Source organism: Apis laboriosa, unplaced genomic scaffold, assembly GCF_014066325.1.
Source record: "Apis laboriosa isolate Shangri-la unplaced genomic scaffold, ASM1406632v1 scaffold68_cov148, whole genome shotgun sequence".
Taxonomy (NCBI): domain Eukaryota; kingdom Metazoa; phylum Arthropoda; class Insecta; order Hymenoptera; family Apidae; genus Apis; species Apis laboriosa.
Genome location: NW_025224135.1, coordinates 640,998 through 668,144, shown reverse-complemented (window position 1 = coordinate 668,144; position 27,147 = coordinate 640,998). Strand labels below are relative to the sequence as shown.

Here is a 27,147-nt window from a genome sequence, read left to right as displayed (position 1 = left end):
GAGAGAGAGAGAGAGAGAGAGAGAGAGAGAGAGAGAGAGAGTTGTTAAACAAACGATCCTTGCTATAATTTTTATCACAGTCTTTCCACAATTCCATGAAAAAAAATATGTGTGTGTGGAGGGAGGGGAGGGGGGGAAGGAAGGGAAGGAGTTGTTAAAACAAGCAATCCTTGCCACAATTATTATTATACAATTATTATATATATTATTATATATTATTATTATATTATATTATATTATTATATATTATTATTATTATATTATTATATATATATTATATATTATTATATATACAATTATTATTATATACAGTCTTTCCACGATTCGATGAGAAAAAGTGAAAGAGAGAGGGGGGAAAGGAAGGGAGAGAGGGAGGGAGAGAAAGGGAGAGGGAGGGAGTTGTTAAACAAACGATCCTTGCCACAATTTTTGTCTTTCCACGGTTCGATGAGAAAAAGTGAAAGAGAGAGAGAGGGAGAGAGAGAGAGAGAGTAGGTAAGAAGGGAGGAATATCGATATACACCCGTTTAAACTAATGAATTTAATCATGGCTGGATTGAAAATGCGAGAGACTCGAGAGAGGGCTCGAGACATCCCATCCCCTCCCCCCAGTTTCCCAGTTTCTTCCTCCTCGCTCCTTTTTATCTTACCGACACTCTGGACCTACGTCAGGAAGGAGGGATGGAAGGGAGGGGGTAGATTAGATTTCTAAATTGGAAACGATCTCGACACGGTCGCGTGGTTAAGGGAAAGGGGAGGGGAGGGGGGGATCTCTTTCGAATCTCTCGGAATTAGCATATCTCTCGGCGAGACTTCTGCCTATCTTCCCCTCTCCCCCCCCCCTCCCCTCCATCACGACTCGTAATTGAATTATTCTTAAATTCCCATAAAAATCGGGCAAAAATTACAGGCGAGAAGGGGGCCCCCCGTCGCCGATATCCGAGAGCCACCGCCGATTAATTTTCTGGAACGTTTACGAAACGCGACGAACGAATTCCGTATCTATCTATCTATCTCTCTCTTGAGATCGAGATCGAGATTCTCCTTCCCTCCCCTTCGTACTTATAGCGCGGAATGATTCTTTAATTGGAGGGGTTCTCGATTATCCGAGATATCCGGCTGTTTTTCTTTCCTTCTTTCTTTCTTTCTTTTTCCTCGAGACGAGAGAGAGAGAGAGAAAGAGAGGGAGAGATTTCTTTTTCCCGTTTCCAAAAATTGGAGTTCGAATCGAGGATAAACGAAAAGATATTTAAAGATTTTATATTAAGGTATATGATCGATCGGTGAAAAAGTTCGTGTTGGTAAAAAAAAAAAAAAAAATTTATTGGACGGGGATAGATTCGAAGAAGAATAAAAATTAAATTTTTTCGTGAGCTGTGGTGGGAAAAAGTTGGAGGAAAGGAGGAGGAGGGGGGAGTCGCCACCTCCTCGAACAAGCAAAATTTTCTCGCGTCTGGGTAAATCGAGCCCGAAAAACTACCCCCTCCCACCCCCTCGCTCGATTTTAACAAACATCTCGAAAAACTTCCCCGCCATCGCGGCGAAACTCCACGATAATCGAAGCCGGGACACTCGAAGGGGTGGCTCCAATCAGCGCCACACGAGATATATATATATATATATATAGATATATATATATATTTCCACTAGCATCCATCCACTTAAAACTAACTGCACACCGGGGAACGCGCGCGCGGCTCGCCACTCCACCACCACCATCACCCCCTTATGATAATTTTAATTTTAATCTCCATCCCTTCCTGCACCCTAGTTTCAACTCTCCTCCTATCGGCCGGGGAGGAAGTTGAGAAGGAGCCGATCTAGAAAACGTAATACGCGGCGCAAACTCATCCTCCCTTTCTTCCTTCTCTTCCCCTCCTTCCTCCCCCCCCCTCCAATAACGAGCACCATTCTCGCTGAAACGATAACGAAACGTGAACGGTAACGGATTCGAAATTTTTTTCCTTCTTCGATCGAAAAAAACGCGCGAGACGCGCGTATACGTGTGTATACGTATACGTATATGTGTATGGATATGTATATGGAACGTTCGATGAAAATGAGATGAAGAGCGGTGAGCGACGTGCAGAGGACAGAATAGACGGAAGTTTCAATAAACTCGATCCTGAGATCACGATTCGCAAATAACCTACGCTTCATCGTCGTATCGCGAGACCTGTCATTTGTTCGACGTACGGGTCGATCTATGAAATTCTATGAAATAAGTTTCATTATTAAGTATATCGTGTATATTTCGAATTTTACAATTTTCGATCTATCGTCCAGAGTTCCATTTATCCTCCATCGAATTCGAACGTTTTAAGGAAGATACGTATCCCAAAGTCAAAATCTTTATACAACTTTACTTAAATCGAATTTTCGAATTCATTCGCTTCCGAATTTTTTACCGATCGAGCCAAACGTTCGCAGTTCCCACATAATTACACTCAAATGAATATATACATATATATTCGAGTAACTTTTCCTTATTCCGCAAATCGTTCGATCTTCAAATTTTAATAATATCCGTCTTCCCTTGCCGCCTGTAATCTGTATAATGGGGTAAAAAAAAAAAAAAAAAAAAACAAAAAGAAAAGAAAAAAGAAAAGGAGAAAAAGAGAAGGGAATAAATTGGAGTAGAGCAGCGTTGCGCGGGAATTATCGGTGAGCCGGGCGAGGAAAGCGAGCCACGATTCGAATTAGACGATGTTTTTTTATCGGACAAGCGGCCGATCGATCTTAACCGCGGCGACCTATAAATGTTCATTCGCGTTCCGCGACACCGGGCGAGAGAGAGAAAGAGAGAAAGAGAGACCGACTCGAGTTTCGCGGACGTCTCGCCGGCCGTGAGTAACGTCGGCCGTTTCGCTCTATAGATTTTTCGCCATACGTAGCCATGACGTGGCGATCGTGCCAACGCTTATGTTTATTTCAGATGTGCCGCCAACGGTCGCGCCTATCGGCCCGCCACCTTTCGCCGCCGCGAAAGTAATTCGAGATTGATTGGAAGCGGGACCGTGAGTACGAAATTTTTTACGAAGATGAAAAATGAATGATTTATCAATTTGATGATTATTCAATTTTTGCAAAATTTTTTAGATATTAAATATTATTGGAGAAAATTAATATTGCGTTTGATTTGAGTATGGAATAAAATTCGCTGCCTATATACGATACGTAAACGTTTAGGAAAGAGGATTTAAAATTATATAATTGAAGCAATTATTTTTTATACATTTCAAAAATTAATCTTGTCTAACAATTAATATACGTAGAAACTTTTGAGCTTATACAGAGATTTGAGTTTTATTTTATTTATTATTTTTATTTATTATTTATTATTATTTATTTTATTTGAGAACGATATTAAATATATAAAGAAAATTAACATTGCGTTTTATTTAATATAGAATAAAATTGTTTGCCTATATATATATATATATATATTTAATCTGTAAATATTTAAAAAATAAGTATAATCAAAACAATTATTTTACATTATACATTTCAAAAATTAATCTTGTCCAGTTAATGTACATATAGGAGCTAGGTTTCGAGCTTATATATAGATTTAATTTCTAGGAAACAATATTAAATATACAAAGAAAATTAACGTTCGTGATTCGAATTCCTTAGAAAGCGCTTCGAAGTTGACAAACGTGCGATAAATTGAAGAATTGGAAATGGTATTTTAAAGAAACAGATGCTAAGGAAGATTGAAAGGAAATAAAAAAAATTACCAATTAAAGTTAGTATAGATGAAAATTAATCCATAAATATCGATGACTGGATCAAAGAATCGCTCCACGTGGCGAGCAGTTCGATGTATATATAAATATACATCGTGACAAGGAGTGAACGTAAAAAATTAATTTTAATACAGTTTTGCAAAGTTTTGTGTAAAAAACCATCGACAATTTAATTTATAAAAAAAAAAAAAAAATTATAATTTATCGATAATTTATAATGATTTAAAACAGATGTTCTGTAAATTTGAATAAATTTATATTTCTCAAATATATTTTGTTTAATATGTAAACGTTTAGAAAAAGAGGATTTAAAAATTTAACGTACAGTCGAAACAATTATTTTTTTATAGCTGATGAATATAGCTTAGTTCCATAATAAGCCTTTTCACGGATGAAATTTTCACGTTCAGTAATTGTAGTAGAGCAATAACGAAACGTAGAATTCAATTTCTCGTAATCAAGTTCTCGCTTCTACAATATCAAAGAATATCCCAGAATTCGAATCGCATTGATTTCTAAAATTAGTTAAGATTATGAATGAAGAATTTCTGGAAATTTAATTTTTTTTTTTTTTTTTTACGAATAATTAAAAATATTATTATTGGTCTATTAAGAATTTATTAAGAATTTATTACGTTGATTTGTTAAAATTTTTCGATTTCTATTTCGAGAAAAAAGATTTCGAAAATAATAAAATGTGCATATTCAAATTAGATTCATAAATAATAATAATAAAACTTATCAAATATCGAAATAACGTAAAATTTTCTCCCCAATTTATATCATTCCTTTCGAGAAAATTATTCCCCCCACTTTTACCGACCGAGTCTCTTAATTCGTATCCCTTCGTATCAATCTTACAAACATAATTTCTCAATTCCATTCCCACTCTTGAATAACCCTATACACATATCGATTATTCCTCGCAGCAATCTCAATGCACGAACACAGAGGACTTAAATCTTAATACTTAAATTTTTCGATCAACGTTTAAAAAAAAAAATTACCAATAAAAACTTTCGAGCTCTCTTCTGTATATACTCTTCCTGTATATTTGAAAATTATATATATATATAATATATTAATATTATTATAATAATATTAATATATAATAATATATAATATAATATATTAATATATATTATAATATTAATTATATATATTATTTCCTGAAATATTTGAAAATTAATTTTATCGATACGCGTCACGTTACACAAGCGACAAATTTCTTTCTTCGTCGAATCGATCCCGCGAGAGAATATTTTCCATCGATATACGACCGACTACATATATATATATAGAACGAGAAAAGTTTGTCCATCGATCGAAATCAACAACGTCGGACGAAATAATATCCGCGAGGAATTATGGACGACTGTGCTCGATCGATGTCGAGGAGAGAAGAAATCTTTTTCGACCCCTAATTGCCGTAATTAAATCTGTGTGTGTGAGAGAGAGAGAGAACTTACCCGATTCTCCGCTCTGGAATCATCGGCGCGCCCCCTCGAATTATTCTCAGTCACCCCGCCGCTTCCCGTGCAATCCAGGCCGTCGAGCATTTGCTTCTCCTTTCCAACGTATATATATATATATATATGTATATATACACGATTCTCTATCCGCGATATTCTATCATCGTCGTTTGACCGAATTCACCACTCTTTTTCGTGTATAATAAAAAAAAGAAAAAAAAAAAAATCCATCATCACCGATGATACGATACGATTGTTTTTTTCTATTCGTCTCACTCGATAAGTATGACAGAGCGGGATAAATTTCTCGCGGTGGTACGCGCGAACGAGAGTGACATTTAGGTGGAATCGATGATCGATCGATAAGGAAGGGAAGATAGCGGACGACCGACTTGTCGCGCGCGCGGACGATTTGGAAGTGACGGGGGCCGGGCCTTCCCTCTATCCTTGCACCCGGCCGGTCGTCGTAGGAGAGCAACAGTAAGCTGTTTCACGATTAGCCGAAATGTATAAACTTATTTATTTCGGTGGCAGATAACCCCAAGCTTCCCGCAATAGCCGAGCCGGGCCGGGCCGGGCCGCCCATTGGCGTCGAATTTCTTCGTAAACGATAACGATGGGATCGAAGCTTCAGGTCGACTAACCTTCGATGCTACGATCGATGTATCATTCGTCGAAACGCTCGATCGACGAAACTTGAGAGAGAAGACAATTCCATTTCGATCCATGAGAAACTTCCCTCTCTCGTTTCTATTTGGAGAAAGAAGAAGAAGGAAGAAAAAATTGGGCGGAATAATAAATTTTTGGTGTTCGTAAATTTTCGATGTGGTTCATATTTTTGTTCGCCGAAAGAACAGGTTCAGAAAAGAGAAATAATACGACGCGAGGAAGAAGGCGGGAAAATCTTCGGTTACGAAGATAATGAAATTCGAAGAAAGAAGGAAAGAAACATCAGCCACCAGAAAAAGATTATCGAATCGACTGATGAACTATTTTTCGTTCCGATCGGTCCACGCGCGGAAGTTGCCCGCTGATAATTGATAAGAGGTCCCCCTTTCCCCAGTTTCGGCCACCAATATATATATATACATACGTATGTATACATATGTATATATAAATAGGTCGCATGGGTCGGCACAATTGACCGTATTCATTCGATCACGAATTGATTTATCGATTGTTATCAGGTCAAACTTTGTAGCCGAAAACGATGTTGCAAAACGAACAGAAGAACGAAGATAATGTCTACCAAATATATATAATAAATTCGTATTATCGCCTCTGGTATTGACCAGATATAGATGAGAAATAAAACTTTCCGAATATAAAAAAATTTTTGATACGGTAGCATCGAAAATTCGTGTTTCATCAACGATAACCAAAAAAAAAAAAGAGAGAGAGAGAGAGAGAGAGAGAAAAAGTGATCTAAACCGCTCTACAATGTATCGCAATTTACGTACACTGTACTATATTTTTACTTCATATTCATTTTCTTCCATACTTTTAAAAATACACACACATACATACACGCGTTTTTAAAATTCGTGTAAAACAATCCAAGAGAGAGAGAGAGAGAGAGAGAGAGAGAGAGAGAGAGAGAGAGAGAGAGAGAGAATATAATAAAGTTAGTTTAGTTTTCCTTTCGTATATAGGCAGCGATCGAGCGAACGAACGAATGAACGAACGAACGAACGAACGAACGAACGAGCGAGCGAGCGAGCGAGGGGTGGGTGCGATAAGCACGGGGATTGCGGGCGGGCCGATCATTGGCCGGCCGCTGTGCCGGCAGTCACATCGAATCACGATCACCGATCCGGCGGATAGAAGGTGCACCGAAGGGATTTCCGGCGCAGATTGGCCCTAAGCAAATGACAAAGCACAGGACAGAGGGAGGAGGGGGGAGGGGAGGGGAAGAAGGGAAGGAGGGAGGGGGGATGCGAGAGGAAATAACGGTAATCCTTGAAACGGGGAGCGAGATCAGAGAGGGTGGTTTCCTTGGGCAGCCGCAATCTGTCCGAGCTTGGCCGGCAAAGCTCCAAGAAGGGTGCCTGGCCGACTGGCCTTTCGAGTTTAGAGCAACCGTCCTTCCCTCCCTCCTGTACGCGGGCGGCCAAACATCGGCGGAAATCGAGCGAGATTCCTATTTATCGCGAGACGCTTCGCTCCTCGATCCCTTCCGGTTAACGAAAAGCCGCATCTCGCCTTCGAAGAATCCTCGTCCGATTTCTCTTCTCGTTCTTGTCGAATTTCTCTCGTTCCATTTTTCTTTTTTTTTCTTTTTTCTTTTTTTTTTTTTTTTTTTTTTTTTTTTTCAATTAAGAAATTATCCTTGGAGGCGCGAGCACGAGCACGGATACGTAAACCGTGTGAGCGACACGCTAGAGAGAGAAGCCAAGTGTGAGAATTCTCAAGAATTTTGGACGGAGTTGACCAATTTTGCTCGAGATAAATCAAGAAGTGGCACAAAGTGGCCACGATACGACAAACCATATACACAGTGTAATTTTCTGCGGGACGAGAACGAGAGAGGTGGCGATAAATATCCGTCAAAAATTACGTTCACGTCCTATCGTATAGATGTTCCGAGGGGGCTAAACGCGAGTCGATGAGCCGTATCCGGCCGTGTCTTGGCATAATCGGGCCGTGTTGTCGTCAGGATTAACCTATTAACGCCCACTGTCTACCTCCGGGTTTGCCAAGAGTAATCGGCTCCGCGTCGAGATTTGGACGTGCCGCGAAACACCGGCATTTGTCACTGCACTGTTCGAAAGTCCGAGCTTCAACAAGTAAAGTATCTTTGCAAGGGACGGAGAAATATTGCTGCTCGCGTTTTGGCCGCGAGGTCCCCGTAATAATAATAATAATATCGGCAACTCGGTCGATAAATCTACAACACCGACCGAACAGAAATTCCTATATCCCCTCCTCCTTTCAGCTAGGTTACTCGATTCCTAACCTATTTTACACCGTGGAAATAGGTGGCTCGACGCAACGATAATAATAACACTTTGTCCCGAATCGAGGAGAAAGAGAAGAGCATCGGGTTACACATACTGCTTAAAAGTCGAAAAGGAAGAAGGAATATCGTCGAGAATTAAAAAACAAGGACGAAAGAGATTCCATTTCAAGAAATTCGAGATAAAGATCAAAACGATTTCGCGATTCTTTCTCGTTTTCTTCTACGAACGATAATCAAAAAAAAAAAAGTACTTATCGCAACAAAGTGTTAACGAACCGTTCGATTCGGCTTTAACGAACTCTGTTATCCTCCTTCCAAAACTTAGCCTCGGTAAACGCGGTGGTGCATTTCGAAGCTTCGGTGGAAAAAAAGAACAGAAAGAAAAGAAGAGAAAGAGAGAGAGAGAAAGAGAAAAAGGAAGCTCCGTGGCGAAGCGACGAAAATGCGAAGAGGGAATGAATAGAGGCGCGGAAAACGAAGCGGAGAAACAGCGAGCGGAACGGAGGGAGGGATGGGGCGGGCGAGCGGGCAGGCAGGCAGGCAGGCAGGCAGGCAGGCAGGCAGCAGCCGTCAAAAGTTGCCGAACTAATAGGACGATTTTCAGCGCGGAGCGTTTAATTAAATTAATTATATGCGCGCCTCGGTCGTAATATAAATTGTGAGCAAGCGTCGGGGACGAGCGTGAGGGGGAGGGGGAGGGGAGGGGGAGGAGGAAGGTTGAGTTCCGGTTGTACGCGCGGCAGGAGAGGAAAGGGGGGGGGGGGAATACCGTCAAGCTGCGATCGCCAACTTTGATAGTTACGTTTCATCCATCCATCCATCTATCTATCTATCCGAAATACACGTTTTCCGCGGACTGGTTCGACGCAAACTTCGAAATCGGTACGCGGAGTTGCCGCGTATCGAGTTGTCCGATTAAAGTTGCCGCTTCTCGCGTTTCGCGATTTTCGCGGCGAAGACAACTCCATCGATTAATAGACGCGCCAAGATTTTTTTTTTTTTCGAATATTTCAGACACGAACTCGAACGATACATATATGTATATATATATATCAAGTAGCAAGTTAAGATGATTTTACGCATATATAACTGAGCGTCTTAGAAGTAACAGTAAAATGATTTTATACACTTTCTGATAAAAAAACAAAGATCTAAGGAGATCTCTGTTCACAAATCAATACTGCGCTCTTATTAATCGCAAGATCCCTTATTAATCCCAAGATGACTAAGACTCGTCTCTCGACTCGTAAAGGGATTTAAGATTTCTACATACGACAAGATTGTTAATTGAAAGTGGAGCCATCTCTGCATACGATAGAGAGGGATAGAATGATAACAAGAATTCTCCAAATCTCATTCCACGCAAAGTAAAGAAGATAACGTAACGTAACGTAACGGAAATTGAATCAATCGCGACAAGAACGCGTTTCTCCGTCCCCCCTTCTTCTTCCTCCTCCCTAAAAAAAAAGTAAAAGATAAAAAAAAAACCCAGGAAGAGACACAACCCTCTAATTCCAAGCTACCGGTCCAATCTACAACAATCGAGTCGACCGCAAGGGTCGCAGGAGTTCTGCAAGGGGTTTTCTCTGCAATTCTCCCTCCCTCCCTCCCTCCCCGCACGGAGTGGCCCGAAAAAGGTTTGAAAAGGCTGCCGGGAAAAACGGACTCGCGGCTTCCTTCGCCCGCGCACGCGCCCCTCCCCACCCGTGTTTGCACACACGCACCCGCGGACAGGGACACGGGGAGGGGGAGATGGTAGGAGGAGGAGTGGGGGGAGATGAGTTGCTTGCAAAACCCCGTGGCGCGCTCGCCTACTGCGGTTTCTACGTCTCCAGATAAAGCGGCGAGGAGCAGGAGTAGGAGGAGGGGGGAGGGCGCACACACGCTAAAAACGGGGGTAAACGGCCAACTTTCCAGGCGGATGCCTGGATCCTTGGACGGCCGAGCCAGACGGTAAATACATTTTTAAATAAGAGTTTTTTACTCCCATCTGGCCGGATTTCGTCGTCCCCGTATCGGGGAATTATCCTTTTGCTTTGCGTGCATTATCCTTCGGCCCGCGAGAGCAAGCCTGGAGTAGGGGGGAGAGGGAGAGGGAAGGCTTCAAAAGCTTCGTCCACGAACCGGCCCACGCTCTCCCCACCCTCGATTCTGTCTCGTTTTGTCCATATATCGATGAATTCTTCTCCTAGGAAAAGAGTCACGAGGAGGTATTCCTATTCAATTTCTCACTTTTTCGAGGGAGAATGGAGAGCAGTGGTCGATTCACGGAAGATTGGGAAATAATTTAAAGGTGTATATATATATATGTTCAGTTTGGACGAAGATGACACCTGAATATTATATATAATACGTAATAGTGGAAGAGCTATAATATTCGAATATATATTTAAAATAAGGTAAAATTAGGTAAAGTGATCGTCAAGATAATATTTTCGAGAATTGGAAATCGTAATTGGCCTGTTATTATAAGAAATAAAGAATATTATAGTATCATTATAGTAGCCAGACTTCTTTCCAGCAGTGAACATCAGTAGTCTAGTCAACACTTTCTCGTTCAAATTCAATTATCTTCTCAGTTTCATTATCGATAAAAATCCCCAAAAAGAAGGAAACTTTCGATCGAAAAATTTCAAAAATCTTGATTTTCGCCGTGCCAATTTTATTTGAATGGAAAAGTATATTGTCGCGATATTTAAAAGAATGCCGTTCCCTCGATATTCATTCAGATCCCCTTCTTCCGTTCCACCACGTCTAAAATGAAACATCATCCAAAGAGATGCAAGGTTTATTATCAACAAGAAAAATCGTTAATCGTTACGAGATCGAAGAAAAATTTTCCTCCGCCAAGATATCTCCATCGATCAATGATGGTGATGGTCTATCCAGAGGGTGGGGGGAGAGTGTTTAAAATCATTAGACACCCATCCGATTCGAAAGTCTTCCGACTCGTCTTCTCCACCACGACTTCCCTTCTTTCTTTCTTTCTTTCTTTCTTTCTTTCTCTCTCCTTTTCCTTCCCCTTTTTATTTTTTCTTTTTTTTTCAGACCGGTGCCGCGCGTCCTCGCAGCTCGAATTCAATTGTGATTGATCACCGACGGTGATTGAGGATTCGAAATGAAAGCCTCGCCGGTGGCGAAGACAAAAAGACGAACCCCCCTCCTCCCCCTCTTTTCCCCATCTCCTCTTTTCCACGAGGCATCCTCCTTCCTTCCTTCGTACGAGCGAGAATCACGGCTCGCTCACAGACGGCAGCCAGACTGGATATAATGGAGTAAAATTCATACGACTCCATATCGGCGCGATAAAAAGACAGGCGGGCGGGCGGAGCGAGAAGCCGGGGACGGGGCACAAAGGAAGGATTAATTTTAAATATCATATACTTGGCCGGCTAAAAAGCGAAGGTGGGAAGAGGGCTCCGTCGCCGGGGAAACTCGGAGGACTGATAAGTTACGCGAGGAGGGAGAGAAGGGAGGGATACTTTTCAGAGGATTTCCCTTTTCGGTTGATAAAAAAAAAAAAAACGCCGCTCTTCCCTCGAAAAAATCTCTCCCCTTCTTCTTCTCTCAATTTTGAATTATTCCTCGTTTCGCGCGTATATATAATATATAATATATAATATATATATATTTCTCACAAGTTCGAATTATAACAATATTATTGAAAAATACGTTGGTTCTAACTAAGCTAGGCTTACGGGTAGTTGGAATATCTATAACGTTTTAATATTTAAAATTCGAATCCCTCGCATTTCTTGATCGTTAAACTTTCTCCACCGATTCCTAATATTACTCGATTCGAGATAAAGTTTGAGAAACTGGAGAGAAAGAGAAAGAAAGAGAAAAAAAAGAGACGGAGAGAGAAGGAAGGTTGGAGGAGCGCGAAAATGCTCGGCCGTTAGAGATATCGTTGGCTCGCATCGCGTAATAATAATAATAATAACACCTTCCTTCACCGTTTTTTGTTCGACCGTTTGAATAAACGTCGCGAATTCTCTATCCGACTATAATTCAACCTCTCTGTAACGCGCGCTCGATTTACTTGCTACCTGTCCGCGCGGCCAAGGAATGCACGCGTTATATTATTATCGCGAGTTTCGAGCCTATATACCTCCCCCCCTCCTCCCTCACCGCGCTCGACAAGAGGTGACAACGAGCCTCTCTCTGACACTTTGCCAATCGCGAATTCGCGAAACGCTAGCTCTCGTTTCGATATTCTTCGCTTCGAATCGAGATAAGATAAGATAAGGGGAAAAGAAAAAGAGAGAGAGAGAGAAAAAAAAGAAAAGGAAAAAAGATCGCGAAGCACGAGAGCTACGAAAAAAAGGGGGAAGAAGCGAAAGAGGGTGGCTCTGGTTTAATCGTGAATTATCAATTCGGGACGGAGCCGAGTCGAGTCGAGTCGAGTCGAGTCGAGAAGGCGAAGGAGAGGGCGGCGGCGGCGGCGGCGGCGGCCGGAGGGCTTCGCTGACCGACGTTTCTGGTTAATCGCGTTTGCGGAAAAACGGAGATAATTCCTGGCCGTCGTCCGTCTGGACGACGATGGAGGCGTGTACGTATATACGCGCGTACGTACGTGGTGGAGAGAGAGAAAAAAAAAAAAAGGTGGGGTCTCGTGGATGATCTCTTGCCGTGTGTATGGAGAAGGCCAAGCGGGTAGGGTAGGGATTGATATTCGCGGGCACACGGAATTTTTAACTAGCCCGGCCGGCCTTTAGCCGTACCGCCCGCAGAAAGCGCAGCAGAAAAGTTATGAATCTAATTTTCAGCGTATTTGTGTCTCACCCACCCACCCCTACCCTCTTTCCCCCGGTTGCTCCGCCATCGCCACCAGGAACACCTATATCAATCCCCCTTTCCCCTCTCCCTCCTCTTCTTCCTCGATACACGCGTCTCCTCTCCTCCCCCTCCTCCTCCTCCTCTTCCTCCGCCTCCGTCCGTCGTTCGCTTTCGCGTAATAAAGCGCGCCGCGGCTTCGTTAGGTTTTTATCTCGGCCAGCAAAAAAAAATTAATTTCGAGAGACGCCATGGTTTTCCATCGCCATAGGTGGAGGGGGAGATCACGCACCCCCTCGTTACGCATCCTTCTTCCATCCGTGGAAGGACGACGACGAAGCGTACACGCGTACGGAGGATGGAAGCTTGATGGACGCCTCACGTCGTACCGCGTTTTCTTTATCTCCACCCATCCCAACTCCCCGTTGATTCTTTTTCTTCTTTTTCCTTTGGAGAGAGAAGCTAGCTAGAAACTCTCGAAACGCGATTATCTTTCTACGTTGCGTCCAGTGGTGGACGATTTAAATAAAAGGGAATCTAAAAAATTTAAAGCCTCGTATTTTTAACAGTTTCTTTTTTTTTTTTCTTCTTTTTCTAAGGGTGATACTAAAGTCGTGTGATAATGAAATCCTTTGTTTAAAGTTGTAAACAGGGAGGATAATATGGAAAAAGAGGGGGAAGGAAAAGAAAAAAAAAATCGATTCTTATTCTAATCGGGCGAATACCGTTTCCACGTTCGAGCCATTAATTTGACGAGGCCGGCTCGCTAAAACGCCTAATATCCACGCTTCCAGTCACGCTCTCCACAACAACGTCCAATAAACGCTCGAATCCCGTTGCGACCACGGGGGCCACGACACGACGACGGTCGCTGGTGTGTAAATCAAGCCAAAAACTCCCTATATTTCAGCATACATCAGTTGCGCGGATCGAGCGTGTAATTCCCGAGCTCGCGTTCGTCACGGTTATAAGCGATAATTTCAGTTAGTGGTTCGAGTTCCTCTCCACCAGTAGCCACGTTCACATGATTGAGCGCGCGCGCATGCGCCCGGCCACGCGTATATCTCGTTCTAGATCGCACCTCGTGCAAGCACTTACAGTATACGATGCTAAGTCATGACCGGTACGCCATCGCGGCTCGTTTCTATAAATCTTCGGTGATCCGATAAGAAAAAGAGATCGCCCAACTCGCCTGAAACTCGCGATCCCACCTCCAAAAGGGGGTCGAGAAAGAAACTCGTGCGAGTATTACTACGTTACTACGTGTGACTCGGTGACTTGGATACAGGTTAGGTTAGGTTGGCGCGATCGTGTTGCCGTTAAATCGAAGGGTACGCGCTTTAACCATCTCTTTCTCCTCCCCACGCCCCTCGTCGGTTTCCATCGTCGAGGTTCGCGTGCTCGACGAAATATACTTAAAACCGTAATTACGATATAATCAACGGCCGCCGTGACCAGATACGCATCTCGGGGATGAAAAGAAAAAAGAAGGGGTGGGTGTCGATCGATCTGTTCGAACTGGAAAAACCCTTTTTAAAAGTATACGGAGCAAGGGTGAAGGTGTAGGAGAGTGTGGCAAGAGAGGAGAGAGGGGGGGATTTAACCACTGCCGTTGAGGCAGAGGAAAACGGTCTTCCCCTTCGGCTACTCCGACGACGCGCACGCCTGTGTATACGATCGTGTGCATGTGCAGGAGGGAGGAGGGTGGCGGAGGGGGCAGAAACGAGTTTTACACATCGCGTAAAAGTTAGTTCCTAATTATTCAGATTTTCTAATTAATGTTTCAGCCGACAATGATGGAGCATCCGGCTCGTCTTTCCTCTCCCTCTTTTTTCCTTTATCGAGCGCCCACATGCAGCTCCTCGTGTATACGTGTGTGTGTGTGTGTGTTGTGTGTGTACGCGTATGATTGCACGCACGCACGCGCGCGCGCATACACACACACTTTCTCTCTTCTTATTTGTAATGATTGTCTCGACCGTCCGGGAAATTAGCCGCTTTCAGACCTATTTTTAATGCGAATTTAATGCTTCCATGACGAATGACGCGATATTCGTTAAGAAGAATCACTCGCGCGATCGATCTCGCGCGAATATCGTACGTTATGTCACTGGCCATACCTCTTTTCTTTTCTTTACTTTGTTCTCAAAGTATTCGAGCTAGATTTATAAAAAACGATATATACGAAAAATTAAACCTGAATTAATTTGGCGGAAAATTTGTTTTCGAGAAAATCCAATACTCAGTATCGCTAGACGATAAAACGCGTTAAAGAAGATGGGACAAGTTTGAAACGATAATCTGTTGACGAACGATCGTATCGTTTCGACGACATGCAACCGCGATAAATAATAAAGAGCACTTTCGCGAAGAGCCGTCATTACGACAACCTTATCAGCCGCTCCACCGTCATTGAAAACAGACTCTAAGGATGTTGTCGGAGCGTATCGACAGATGGCGCTGGCTCAAGTGCGATTCTCACCCGAGTCGATGCTTTAAAAACGCTTAAGATGCCGGAAGAAATTTCAAAAGAGGAGGATTGAAACGCGATTATCCAAACTTTTTTTTTTTTTTTCCTCGCTCATTCGTGGAGATCGTCCGTCGAAACGAACATCCGTCGATCGTAAGAGGGAAGAAAGCGAGGTCGATTCTGCCTCCTCCTGCTCGCCGAAACATATGCATCGTCCTTGTTGCGAACGCAATTTCACGGGTTACATAGATAAGAGAGCGGGCTCGCAAGTTGGCCAGCCTGGAGGTGGGGAGGGAGAGAAGGGGGACGCGAAAAAAACGAGCGGTGGGCGGGCAGCTATTCCGGATTCAGTTCCTATATTTTGTTCTACTTGAAACTTACGAAACGAAACGAATATCTAAACGAATATTGACTCTTTTACCGGGGTGCACCTCGCGTCATTTTTCGCTCGAGTGCAAATATTCCCCCGGCTTTTTTTGTCCGTTCAGTTCATACTTCCCTTTCCCCCCTCTTGTCCCGAAACCACTAACGCCGAATTCATCACGGTGTCACGGAATAAACCGTATCGTGGAACCGTATTACCGTAGATACGTTCATGAATCGTGTTGCCGACGACGAAATGAAATTCCATTACGCGTGAAAGCAAAGAAACTTCTTGTCCAAATTACGTAATGACGTGATGTTAATAGGGAATTGAAATGCTGCTTGCATCGCTTTCGAAAGGTGACACGAAACAACGAATTTTCACGGCGATATCGATCTTTTTATTCACCGTACCGTAATATTATTTACCCGCGTTCAACAACGCGATGCAGATAAGAAAATGATCTAAATTGATCTCCACGGCGAGAAACGATTACTTTCTAGAGACTCTCGTTCTAATTACGAATCTTTTTCTTTAAGAAACTGGTGTACAACGATACTCGAACCTAACCTCGTTCGATCCGCAGCCACGTAACTAACGCCATCTCATCGAGAAGTGTGGCGTGCTGGAACGAAAGTGTTTGGATCGAGATTTGTCGCGATTCGTAGAAACGGTCGATCGTGACTGTGCATAGAGAGGCGCGGCGAGATTTTCCCGAGATTATATTACGCAATCGTGAAAGCCTTAGGTTTCTCCATCCATCTATCCATCCATCCATCTATCCATCCATCCACCCACCGATCAGTCGGCCTCTAATACGTTTCACAACAGTACACGAGCGTGCGCATACTCGATTCGAGCGATAAAATTCGTCGTTCCGGCCGTGGCGATTGTTTGTCCTCGTGTCGCGAGTACTGCGCACTCGATTGCTCCTTATCAGCGGTAATTATCAGCAAATCTTGGTATCAGGGCAAATACCGTAACACATCGTGGCGGGAGTGCTCGGCCTACCGGCGTTACAGCGAAATGGCCGCGCCGTCGATGTCTCCGCGATGGCTTCGCACGGTCCACGTGATCGCCCGCCGATCGCAATTATCGATAAAAACGGTGGGAGGATGATATGGCCGCCCGACATTTCCCCTTTTCAACCTTTTTTTTTTCCTCGCTCTTGTTTCGTTCAACGTACAAGCAATTCGATTTAATCGATAAATTGAATATCGAATGACAATAAGATTAATTTTATAATAAATTAAATAATAATAATAAATAAATTTTATAATTTTGCAATCAAAATTGCAAAAGTATAAAATAATTATATATATACGTTCAAGAAACTGTATCACTATTTAAATAAAGCATTTTTTTCCAATCTCTTTGTCACCTCGTACTTGAACAAGTTCTATGTACCTCGTTGTACACAAAACTTGTTCAAGTACTTCTCGTAATATTAAAAAAAAAAAACAGATATTTTACAACATCTAAAGAAAGTTAAATTTACACATCTTTCGACTCTATCGATGGAAATCTCTCTAAAAAAAAAAAAAAAAAGAAAAAAGTAAACACGCGATAGTTTGTCCAAAATACTTTTCCCCTCCCCAAAGAAAAATAACATCCTTCGAGAGGAATGAAACAGGAAGTGTCTGGTCGCGGCGAGAAGATCTTATATCCCGCATACTCGGCTATGGAGAGAAGTGCGAATATCGTTCCCGGTTATTTCTTGATCTATCGGTCTGGGTACATTAGCCAACGTGTTTTGAAACACTCGTGGAGCGTATTTGCGTTGGCATCGGGCGGCGCGTTGTCCCTCTTTCATCTCGTCTCAGGGAGGAGGAACAAAGTCGTTAGCCGGTCTAATATCGCGATACCCTTTTCCCTCCCCCGTGAAATCCCGCGATTTTTCTCCTCTCCTCTCCGGAGGAACAGATCAAAGACTCGGTTCACGCGTCACGGGTGCGAACAGCCCTGTCAATCATCCGGGACGCGGGCCAAAGGGATCTCTAATTACCCTTCCATGGTGATCCATCGTGGAATCGTCGTGAAATCGTGTCGAATAATACGAGATTCGAAATTCACGAGATTCAACGCTTCTATTAAATAAATAATTTATCAAATCGTATGGAGATTGTTAATTCTATCTATGGCTCACGATATTTCGCAACTTAAATAATAATAATAATAATAATAATAATAATTCTTCGACTCGGTGTAAGCATCTCTGAATTGAATTCGTAACCGCGTATTAAACTCGATCGTTATCTGTGCATGTGATTTGACAAAATCCTCGCCCCCTTTTATCTCGCGGTTGTCATCAATTTCTCGCGATACGAAAGACTGATTTTTCGAAAATGTGAAAGCTTATGTATATCGGCCGTTGCCAAGTTGCGATAATAAATTCATTTATTGCCGTCTTGTCTGAACGGATAAAAAGCAAATGATCCCCGGCCGTCATCGTTTCATTGTTTGCCACGTCTTTCCGACAAATTTACGATCGGATCGCACAAATATGTTTGCCCCGATTCTCCGTTAGAAAGTATCATCGGAACGGAGAAGTCAGCCTTGCCTCGATCGCGTGCTTATCGAGCAAAATTATTATTTCACCTTCCCCTCCCCTCCCTCCACTTTCCACTTTAACGGCTTTGTTAAAGTTTCGTTCCACCTCTCCTGGAAATGTTCCAGGAGAGCATTCCCGAGTTTTTAGTTGTACTAAAAAAAACACACACCCACGTGCGGTTAGAATTTATTTTCAAGAATTTCCCCCTCTTTTCCGTTACATAATAAAGAAAATATCGAAGAGCACAAACAAAAAAAAAAAAAAAAAATTAATTCTATCGAAAATAAACGCGGAATCCAACTCCCATCCAATTGATTTCCACGCTTCATAAAATCTCCCTCTCGAACGTCCCTCCCTCCCCCTCTATCGAGGATAATCGAACAACTACTCCACTCCTTTCCCCCATTCCCCCTTGCCCTGCTACACTGTCGCTACATTATTTACTCCTCATTATCGTGGCCGGCATACCTCCCTCCCCTCCCCTCCCTTTCTCCTTAATCGAAGGATAATAAAAATCATCCCCTGAGCGATGCCTTCTCAATAAAGACATTGTTCCGGTGAGCAAATTCTTATCCGTGAAAAAGGCGTCGTTCCCTTTTCCCTTTCCCTTCCCCTTCCCTTCCCTTCCAAGAGAAGTGAAGCGATGAGGAGGGGGAGGAGGGAGGGGTTGGATTATCGGGCTCGAGATTACAACTCTCGTTTTCCTCCCCGTTCCAATACGAGTATCGGGGAGGGGGTGGTGGTGGTAAACAGGGTGGAAAGGGGTTTATTGGCCCTAAGCAGGATACTTATTGAACTCTTAGCGGTGTTTTTATCGCTCCTTTTCTCTCTCTCTCTCTCTCTCTCTCTCTCTCGCTTCTCGCCACCCCGCCCACAGGCATAGGCGGCTTTTAAGTGTTTTCGCCTTTGTTTAAAGGACTCGCTCCCCCGCTCGCATTATGCACCCTCCTCCGCAACAACAGAGAAAGAGGTTCTTGCAAGAACCATCTCAGCTCCGTAAACCGTGGCTCAAGGGTTTTGACCACTTTTCCGTGTCCTTTCTCTCCCCCTCCGAATTCGAGATTCGGGTGTCGAGATTCTTCTCGACAGAGAGATGTATAAAGTATAATAGTATTGGTATTCGTGGAAATATTTCGTGGAGAGGAGAGTGTTATTTTTATTTATAAGGAGAATATCTTGTCGTTCGAAGGGAATAATTTTCGGTGAGGAAAAGTGAGCCACGATTATATTTTTCAACACTCGCTTCGTTCTCTCGTTTATTGAATCCCACTCGGTGGGATACGTATTCGAAAAGTGAAACCGGTATCCGAAATAATAATCGAGTGATCGATCACGGATCCGACGTCTCTCCGACGTCAAAATATTCTTGAATATTCATCGACGATGAACCGACGAACCTCTCCCCCCCTCCCAGCGCGCGTTCCCTATTTATGACGGTTCTTTCATTACCAATTCCGTCGGTTCCGCCGGCTGCCATTAGTCACACTTTGCGTACCGAAAGCGTGATTTCACCCGCGTTTATCGCGAATCGGTTGAAGGTGAAGTGCACTCGGGGGTGAATTTCACGGCGCGGGGAGGAGGGAGTTATGCGCACGTTCCGCGTAGAGGTAGAGAGAGAGAGAGAGAGAGAGAGTGAGAAGGGGGGTGGGGTGATCGGGAGCGAGCGAAGGAGAGATAAGCGATTGGGCGGTGAGGGGAGGCAGGGCCCACCCACGTGCTCCATCGAGTGCTCCGTCAGTCATTCGGCTGAACGCGCACGCAGCGGAAAAGCCGTTGGTGTGCGACAACAGTTCAACGGTGGAATTACACCGTTGCCAGTGCTCCCGTGCCCGTATCTACACCACACGCAGTTTTTTTTACGGATGAAAAAGTCCCCATTAAACTTAACGTTCAAACGGCTCGAATTCTTCTTTCTCTCTTTGTTTGCTTCCTTTCCTTTTCTTTTCTTGGGTTAAAATTTTAGCAGTATAGGATGGATAGAGATTGGTAAAAGTAAGAGAGAGAAAAGGAAGAGGATTGGAAAAAGAGAAGAGACTCACCTCTTTGTCCTTGGCTTGCAGTTCCTGCTCCAGGTTGGTGTTGGGCGTTCTCCTGGGATTGCTGGCATCGTGCACCTGCTGCTGATCGCTTCCCTGTGGAGTCTGAGACAATTTGTGTCCCTCAGTCTTCGAATTTCCATCATTCGCCGCGGCAAGTTGCTCCTTCAGTGCGGACACTTCCTTCTCCGCCAATGTCGCCCTCTGAAAATCGAACGAAACGCGAGATAAATATCAACGTTTATGTTTATGTCAAATATCTCGAATTGTATATTTCGAGAAATTATACCTTCGATATAGAATTATATTTATTACGATTTCCACCTAATTATATCTTACGTACGTGCTAATAAGTATAAATATTTGAAACTGTATTCGCGAATATAGAATTTTACGATTAATCGAGTTTTCTATTCATAATCATCTCATCGGTATTAAAGCGATCTAATTTTACTAACTTTACTTTATCGATCTTATGAATATTTGGTCAACAAGAGAGTTATATCTGCTATATGAAACGTGAATATTTATACCTTCTTCTTCTTCTTCTTCTTCTAAAATTAAACAAAGAAGGAATTCTTCTTGATCTTTAAAAATTTGAAAAAAATTTTCTCGCAGTTCTCGGTACACGGCTCGATTTATTTTTTTAATTCGAGAAACGATCGCGACGATTCCTTTAACGACGAACACGTGCGGGGATCGACGACAAATCTTGTCGACGACAACGGCACATGCCGAAAGTCATCAATCGGCATCTGGAGGCAATTAAAGTAAAATCGCGAATCGGGGTGGTAAAATATCGGAACGCCGCGTGGTCTAGCCAAGGCAACAAGTACACGTCAGTTTTTGCCCGATGCATCGAAGCTCGATCGATCGTTCCGCGAAACAACGACGCCAACTTCTCCTCTTCGATTTGAAATTGTACGGTAACACGGAATCGCGTACATAGTCATTCTATACAACGTTCGTTCACGTTCATTGTATTATTTATATTTTCCACGGTAATCCTATCTGAACCGATTCCCTCTTTCCCTCTCTCTTCTTTCTTTATCTTACGCACACAGATTTTTATTATTACGCCACTTTATTATTGTCCGTAATCTATCGTGGCATCGCATTTTCTCGCGTGGAAAATTTGCAACGAAACCAATCTCTTTTTTTTCTTTTTCCTATTCGAAGGCAGTAGCGGTAAGATCGTAAACAAATTTCGAAACGAAAGGATCCACTCTAGTCATCCAAATGGTTCAGACGAAGGAGGGAAAAAAGGAAGAAGAAACACGATGGTGTGTGTGCGAGAGAGAGAGAGAGAGAGAGAGAGAGTTGGGGAGAGGTACGAGGTAGCTATAGTAATGACCCATTGTTTCCTGCAAAAAGCCTTGACGATGTTATCGATAATTACGAAATGATACGGGAAGCATAAATACATATCTGAGAGCGCGATGCACGTTCATTGAAATGGCGGACCGAGTATCGATAGGCTGTCGGGACTCGTCCTGTGTATTTGTCACGGGAGCTGGAAAAGTGGGGGGAGAACACGAGCGGAGCTAAGGAGAGGATCGAGAAGATCGCCGATAAAGATCCGTACCGTCCGCGATCGTCACATTAGCGGCGGAAGTCGTTGAAAGATAATGGCTTCTTTGAACGTTCCTGACGACATTGCTTTTGTCGTTGTTCTATCAATAATCGGCTGTTAAGAATTTAAGTTATGGGATTACGGGGAAACTCGAGCAACGTTTTCCGCTCTTTCGATTACTTCGAGGCTTTTTCAAGCTGCTTCCTTGCTTCGATTGTTCGTTTCGATACGTTTCAACGATCGTTGATTTCCGATAGATTATCTATCAAGTATCTCGTCGCGTATTGTCGAAGTCGATCGTTTAAATGCGAATATTGCGAAGGAAACGCATCGAGAATTGTTTTAAACGTCCTTAAATGTGGTCGATTGTTAAAAAAGATTCGAACATCATTCTTGTACAGAATGGAAAATATCGAAAGAAAAAGAGAAAAGGGGGGATTGTTATTAAAAAAAAGAAAAAAATGTACATTACCGGTTAAAAGCTTAAAATCGTGAAAATATAATCCAAGATTTCGACAATTTGAGAGAAGGTTAGGTTAAAATTTTCCCATCTCGAAGAATATTGATACATGTTGATACGCTCACTAATAAATAATTACGTCGAGAGGATACAAGTCGAACGAACGATTTTGTATTTTCACAATAAACGTAACGGCACGTATATTTCGACACGAGAAAGATAGCGACCACGCGTTATTCGTAAAGTCGCCATGATCACTGAAAATAGTTGGGAAGCAAATTCGATGGATCGACACGCGGCCTGTTCGATTCGATAGTTAGACAGCACCAATTACGTACATACTCGCCTTTCGACTCTGAATAGAGGGCGTGGTGGGAGGTGAGTTTCGATCACGTCGAGGCGTTTCGTCTTGGGCCCGACGCTCGTCTTATATCCCATCGCAAATTGACGGTTATCCGACTTGCACGGTGTTCCGAGCATCGATCGATCGCCACTCACCGATTCGATATACGGAATCGCGGCTCATTGCACGTTCCGCGTGTGCAAGAAACTGCTTCGGGGCTGCTTTTAGGCACCGGTGGTCACGCACTTTTGGATCAACTACCAGGGCATCGATCGGTTTCTGTCGTGTTAATGCTTGTTTCCACGTTTTCTCTACGTTCAACAACTTCGTGTGTCGTGTAATTAAACCCCCCGTAATTTGTTGTAATTTCGCGGCCACACGGTTTCGTATATCCTCGTATATCCGTCATTTGTAATTCAAATCTTTCTTTCTCTTCGCCAAGTTTTCTCTTTGAAAGACGCGAAGACGCCATTTTTACATCGACGATCATTTTCATTATCGATAGATTGTTATACGCGTGAATAGTATTCGTCGTCTTTGCTACTATATAAGTTGTGGTGTTGTTACACGTGTATGTGTGTGTATATATGTATGTGCTTTTGGAACGATGGATGACAAGTTTGGTAAGGTTATGTTATACTGCAAGATTAGTCTTCGACATAACGTGAGTACTAACCTATAAATGTCATTGTTTCGTTTCACCAACGCTATAAATTTCCAATTGTTATATCAAACGGATCGTTTATTTTCAAACTCTAATTGTTCAGGGACTAATAATAATTTACTATTATTCGACAAACATTTGTTTCCGAATGAAGAAAAATGAAAAATTTTTTTCTTAAAAATTTCCAACCAACTTTCGAACGATCCGGTGTATATAGCGTAGGCACAATTATCGAGTATCGCCAATGGATCGGAAAAGAAAGAAAAAGAGAAATTTCACTTTCGAAATTCGACGTCGGCAAGTTCGGCAATCTCGGTGGTCACAGTTCACAAAGGAAAATGGGCCACCGCCAATGACCACGCGTGCAAGTTGGCATAGCGTATAGGCGTGTTGGCGCGCGCACGAGCGCACGGCATGCGAGTGTCGCAGCTGGCGACGCACGGTGTCGTAGCCCGTCAAACGCCGAGCATTCTTTGTGCCCCGCCGCCGGAATATCCCGAATAGATCAGCCTCCCTCGCGGCTCGCGCACCCACCCCGCCGCGCGTCTTTCTATTTTTACGCCCTAGCCCCCGAATCATCACCGTGTACCGTTCTTTTCTACTATTTATTTCGTGACGGTTGACTAATGCGCGAGACCCATCGGGAATTCCGGTTGGATCGATGTGTATGTATGTATTTCGATGCGCCCATAGCACTTGACTCTTGAATCTCTGTGTCTTGGAAAAAGCAACGGAAACAAGGTCGATGCTTCGATTTAACTTTATTACGTAGAATGAAATATATATATATATATGTTTGAATATAATTATTTAGAAAAAGAAATAGGATTTTTTTCCCTCTCTTTTACTAATGGTATAGGAAACTTTGGAGAAGAGAATTGAAATGGTATCATGCGCTCGTATCGTAGTAGAAGAAAACTATTTCCACATTAAACGAGCGTAACAATTTCAAACAACAACGTACCGAAATACATTTTTTTCGATTTGCTTTGTAAATGGAAAATTTATTTTCAAACATCTCACACGTGCTTTCACCTCGAGTTTTACAGCGAAGTAACTCATTTATTCTGAGACGTTATAGAGGCGTTTCCACATACCGCCTTTGAAACCTCTTATTGAAATGAATTTTAATGATCGTGTGCCACGCTATTCCCCCCTATATTTTTTTCGAAATAAAAGGAAATCCACGGCATTCAGGCGGCTGCTAAATAAAGCAATTTATACAACCCACTAAAACGAATATCTAATTAACATGAAATGCATCGTTTACCTTTACGACGTGTTTTACTACGCCTTCGGTTTCATTTTCCAGATTCGCGTGATCCAACCACTCGCGACTTCTTCCGTCTTTGACCTTTGACACGTCGTAACGCCCAATAATTATGCGTCGTTCGCACACCATCTCGACGATAAAAACGAAACAACCGATCGTTCTTACCTCCTCGTAAATGGGAGGGAATACACGTTAGAGAACACGGGAAAACTCCATTCGAAAAGGAGATCGACTCAAAAATACCACCGTCCGTCTGGTGACCCCATCGAAACGATATTTTTACCAATTTTATTTCCCTCGATCGATACAGGAAAGTAAATCGATCGGATGCAAACTACGCGTATACATGTATATATATATATATATACGTGTGTGTACTTGTCTATATGTGTGTGTGTAAGTACGATCGACGGTTGCCCCGTTGAACACGGAGAGACGTTATACGGTGATAGCGAGGGTGGTGGTGGTGGCAAGAAAGGGAGGAATACCTTACCACCAGCCTTCTTTATAATCTGCCTCGTGGTACAACAGAGGGGGTGGTGGATCAGCCGTTTATGACTAGCGGCGGTGTTATATTTTTTTGGCCGGTGGTAGGGGGGGAGACGGTCGTGATATTTCAAATTTTCTCATTACACCTCGAGGTGCGAATGATCTCCACCTCCTCTCCCTCCCTCTCTCCCGCGCCACCCCATCCATCCAACGGGCGCAGGCTCTCTTTACCCGATATACACGGCCGTGGCGCCGTACCCTCCCCCTCCCCCTTCTTCAATCTCACACCAACCAGCCATCAGAGGGTGAACCCCTCTTGTATTTATTATTAAGATATCGACCGGCTCTAAGTCCCGCCGCCACGCTGCAATACGCGGCGGGGGGAAACACTCGAAGCGTGCACACGGGTCGCGAAAGAGAGAGTTCCACCCCTCTCGCGGGGGGTAAGATCCCCTCCCCCACCCCCGCAAAGGGAGAAATCCTTCTTTTCTCTTTCTCTCTCTCTCTCTCTCTCTCTCTCTCTTCTACGAGCGCACCATGGAATTACCATCGATGCCAATTCGCGCTTTGTTCGCGACACTTTTGTTGGAGAGAAACGCAACGCTCGCGGATAGGAATAGGCCGAAGTGAAACAGACGAGGGAGAGAGAGAGAGAGATAGATAGATAGGCACCGCTCTTTGTTTCTATCTGATTAAAATGGCGCGTTGGTTGATTGGCTGCCTAGGTTGAAGGGCTAGCGGAAGGATGCTCGTGTGACGTACCAACGGAGGGGGACGCTAGGAGGGGGGCGTTAGGAGGGGACCAGGCGTTCTTTCTCCCTCTAAGAACAGTCAAACCCTCGCGATATATTGTCCTCTCGACGGCCATTTATTATTATTATTATTATTATTATTATTATCATCACCATTATCATTATCATCATCCCTGCCCGCTGTATTATATATATTTTTCGAGGGGTATATGATATCCCAACGCGACAAACCCGAACTCGAAAGAGATAGTTTTCGGAGGGTCATCGACCGTCGGTCGCGCCTCCTCCGTTTGCTTTTCTCTCGAAGCATGTGCGGCTTCGAGGACAGCAAGCACACTCCATGTGGCGCAGGTTCCCACGTGTGCACGGGGTGGATGGAGGGGGAGGGAGGGGGAGGCGCAGTAGTTTCAACACACAGTTAGAGGGGGGTGGCGAGGGAGATCTGCTCCTCGTCTGCAGAGGCGAGGAGGGGGAGGCGATATTTAAGAAATGTCAATATAGGAGGGGAGGGGAGGGGTTCGGTGGATAGAAGTCGACGGCGACGGCGACGACAATGGCCAGGCGGGCGGGCCTTGTGCCCGTCGTCAGTTCCCCCTCCCCCTCTTCCCCCTTAGGACGACTAGCCCCGAGGCATCGGTTAAAAAAACGAACGAACCCCTTTGAAGTTCCTCCCCTCCCTCTTACTATCCCGTTGTCCTAATGAAAAATTAAAGCCCCCTTCTTAAACATCATTAGACACGGCCACTCATCCTCCTTTCGAGGAGGAGGCCCATCTCCTCTCGGGATCCGAGTCGGGATCGCGGATACGTAATCATACGCCCCCCTCCCCCTCCCGCCCCCCGTTTCTTCCACCCTTCTCCCACCGTGTTTTACACCGCGGATAAGGACAAACGATCCTTATTCAGGCAATTTTCGGGTTGTTCCAGACTCGTTCCAGATCACCCTCTGAGCGAGTCTCTCCCTTCCCTCTCCTCTCCTCCTCAGATTCGATCGATCTGGAAGGCTCGAGTCAATATTGGTATTGAGCCCTGATCGACAGGGATTCGAGTTACATTTCAAATACGATCTTTTGAAAAAAAGAAAAGAGGTTTTTTTGGTTGATTAAAAAGAAAAAAAAAAAGGGAGAAGGAGAGGGAGGGAGGGAGGGGGGGGGAGGTAGATTCTATTTCTTGAAATTTAAATATTCGTTTAGGAGGAGGGGAGAAAAAAAATCGAG

At 43.5% G+C, this 27,147-nt stretch overlaps 1 protein-coding gene across 4 annotated transcripts in view; it reads right to left on the bottom strand.

The window, feature by feature from the left end:
• LOC122718703 (homeobox protein cut) overlaps positions 1-27,147 on the bottom strand; it is a 113,194-nt gene that overhangs the window by 36,911 nt on the left and 49,136 nt on the right. For all 4 annotated transcript variants that reach the window (XM_043943966.1, XM_043943968.1, XM_043943969.1 and 1 more), the window contains exon 3: positions 20,381-20,581. In XM_043943966.1, the coding sequence (XP_043799901.1) occupies positions 20,381-20,581 (201 nt within the window). The remainder of the gene's footprint in view (positions 1-20,380; positions 20,582-27,147) is intronic.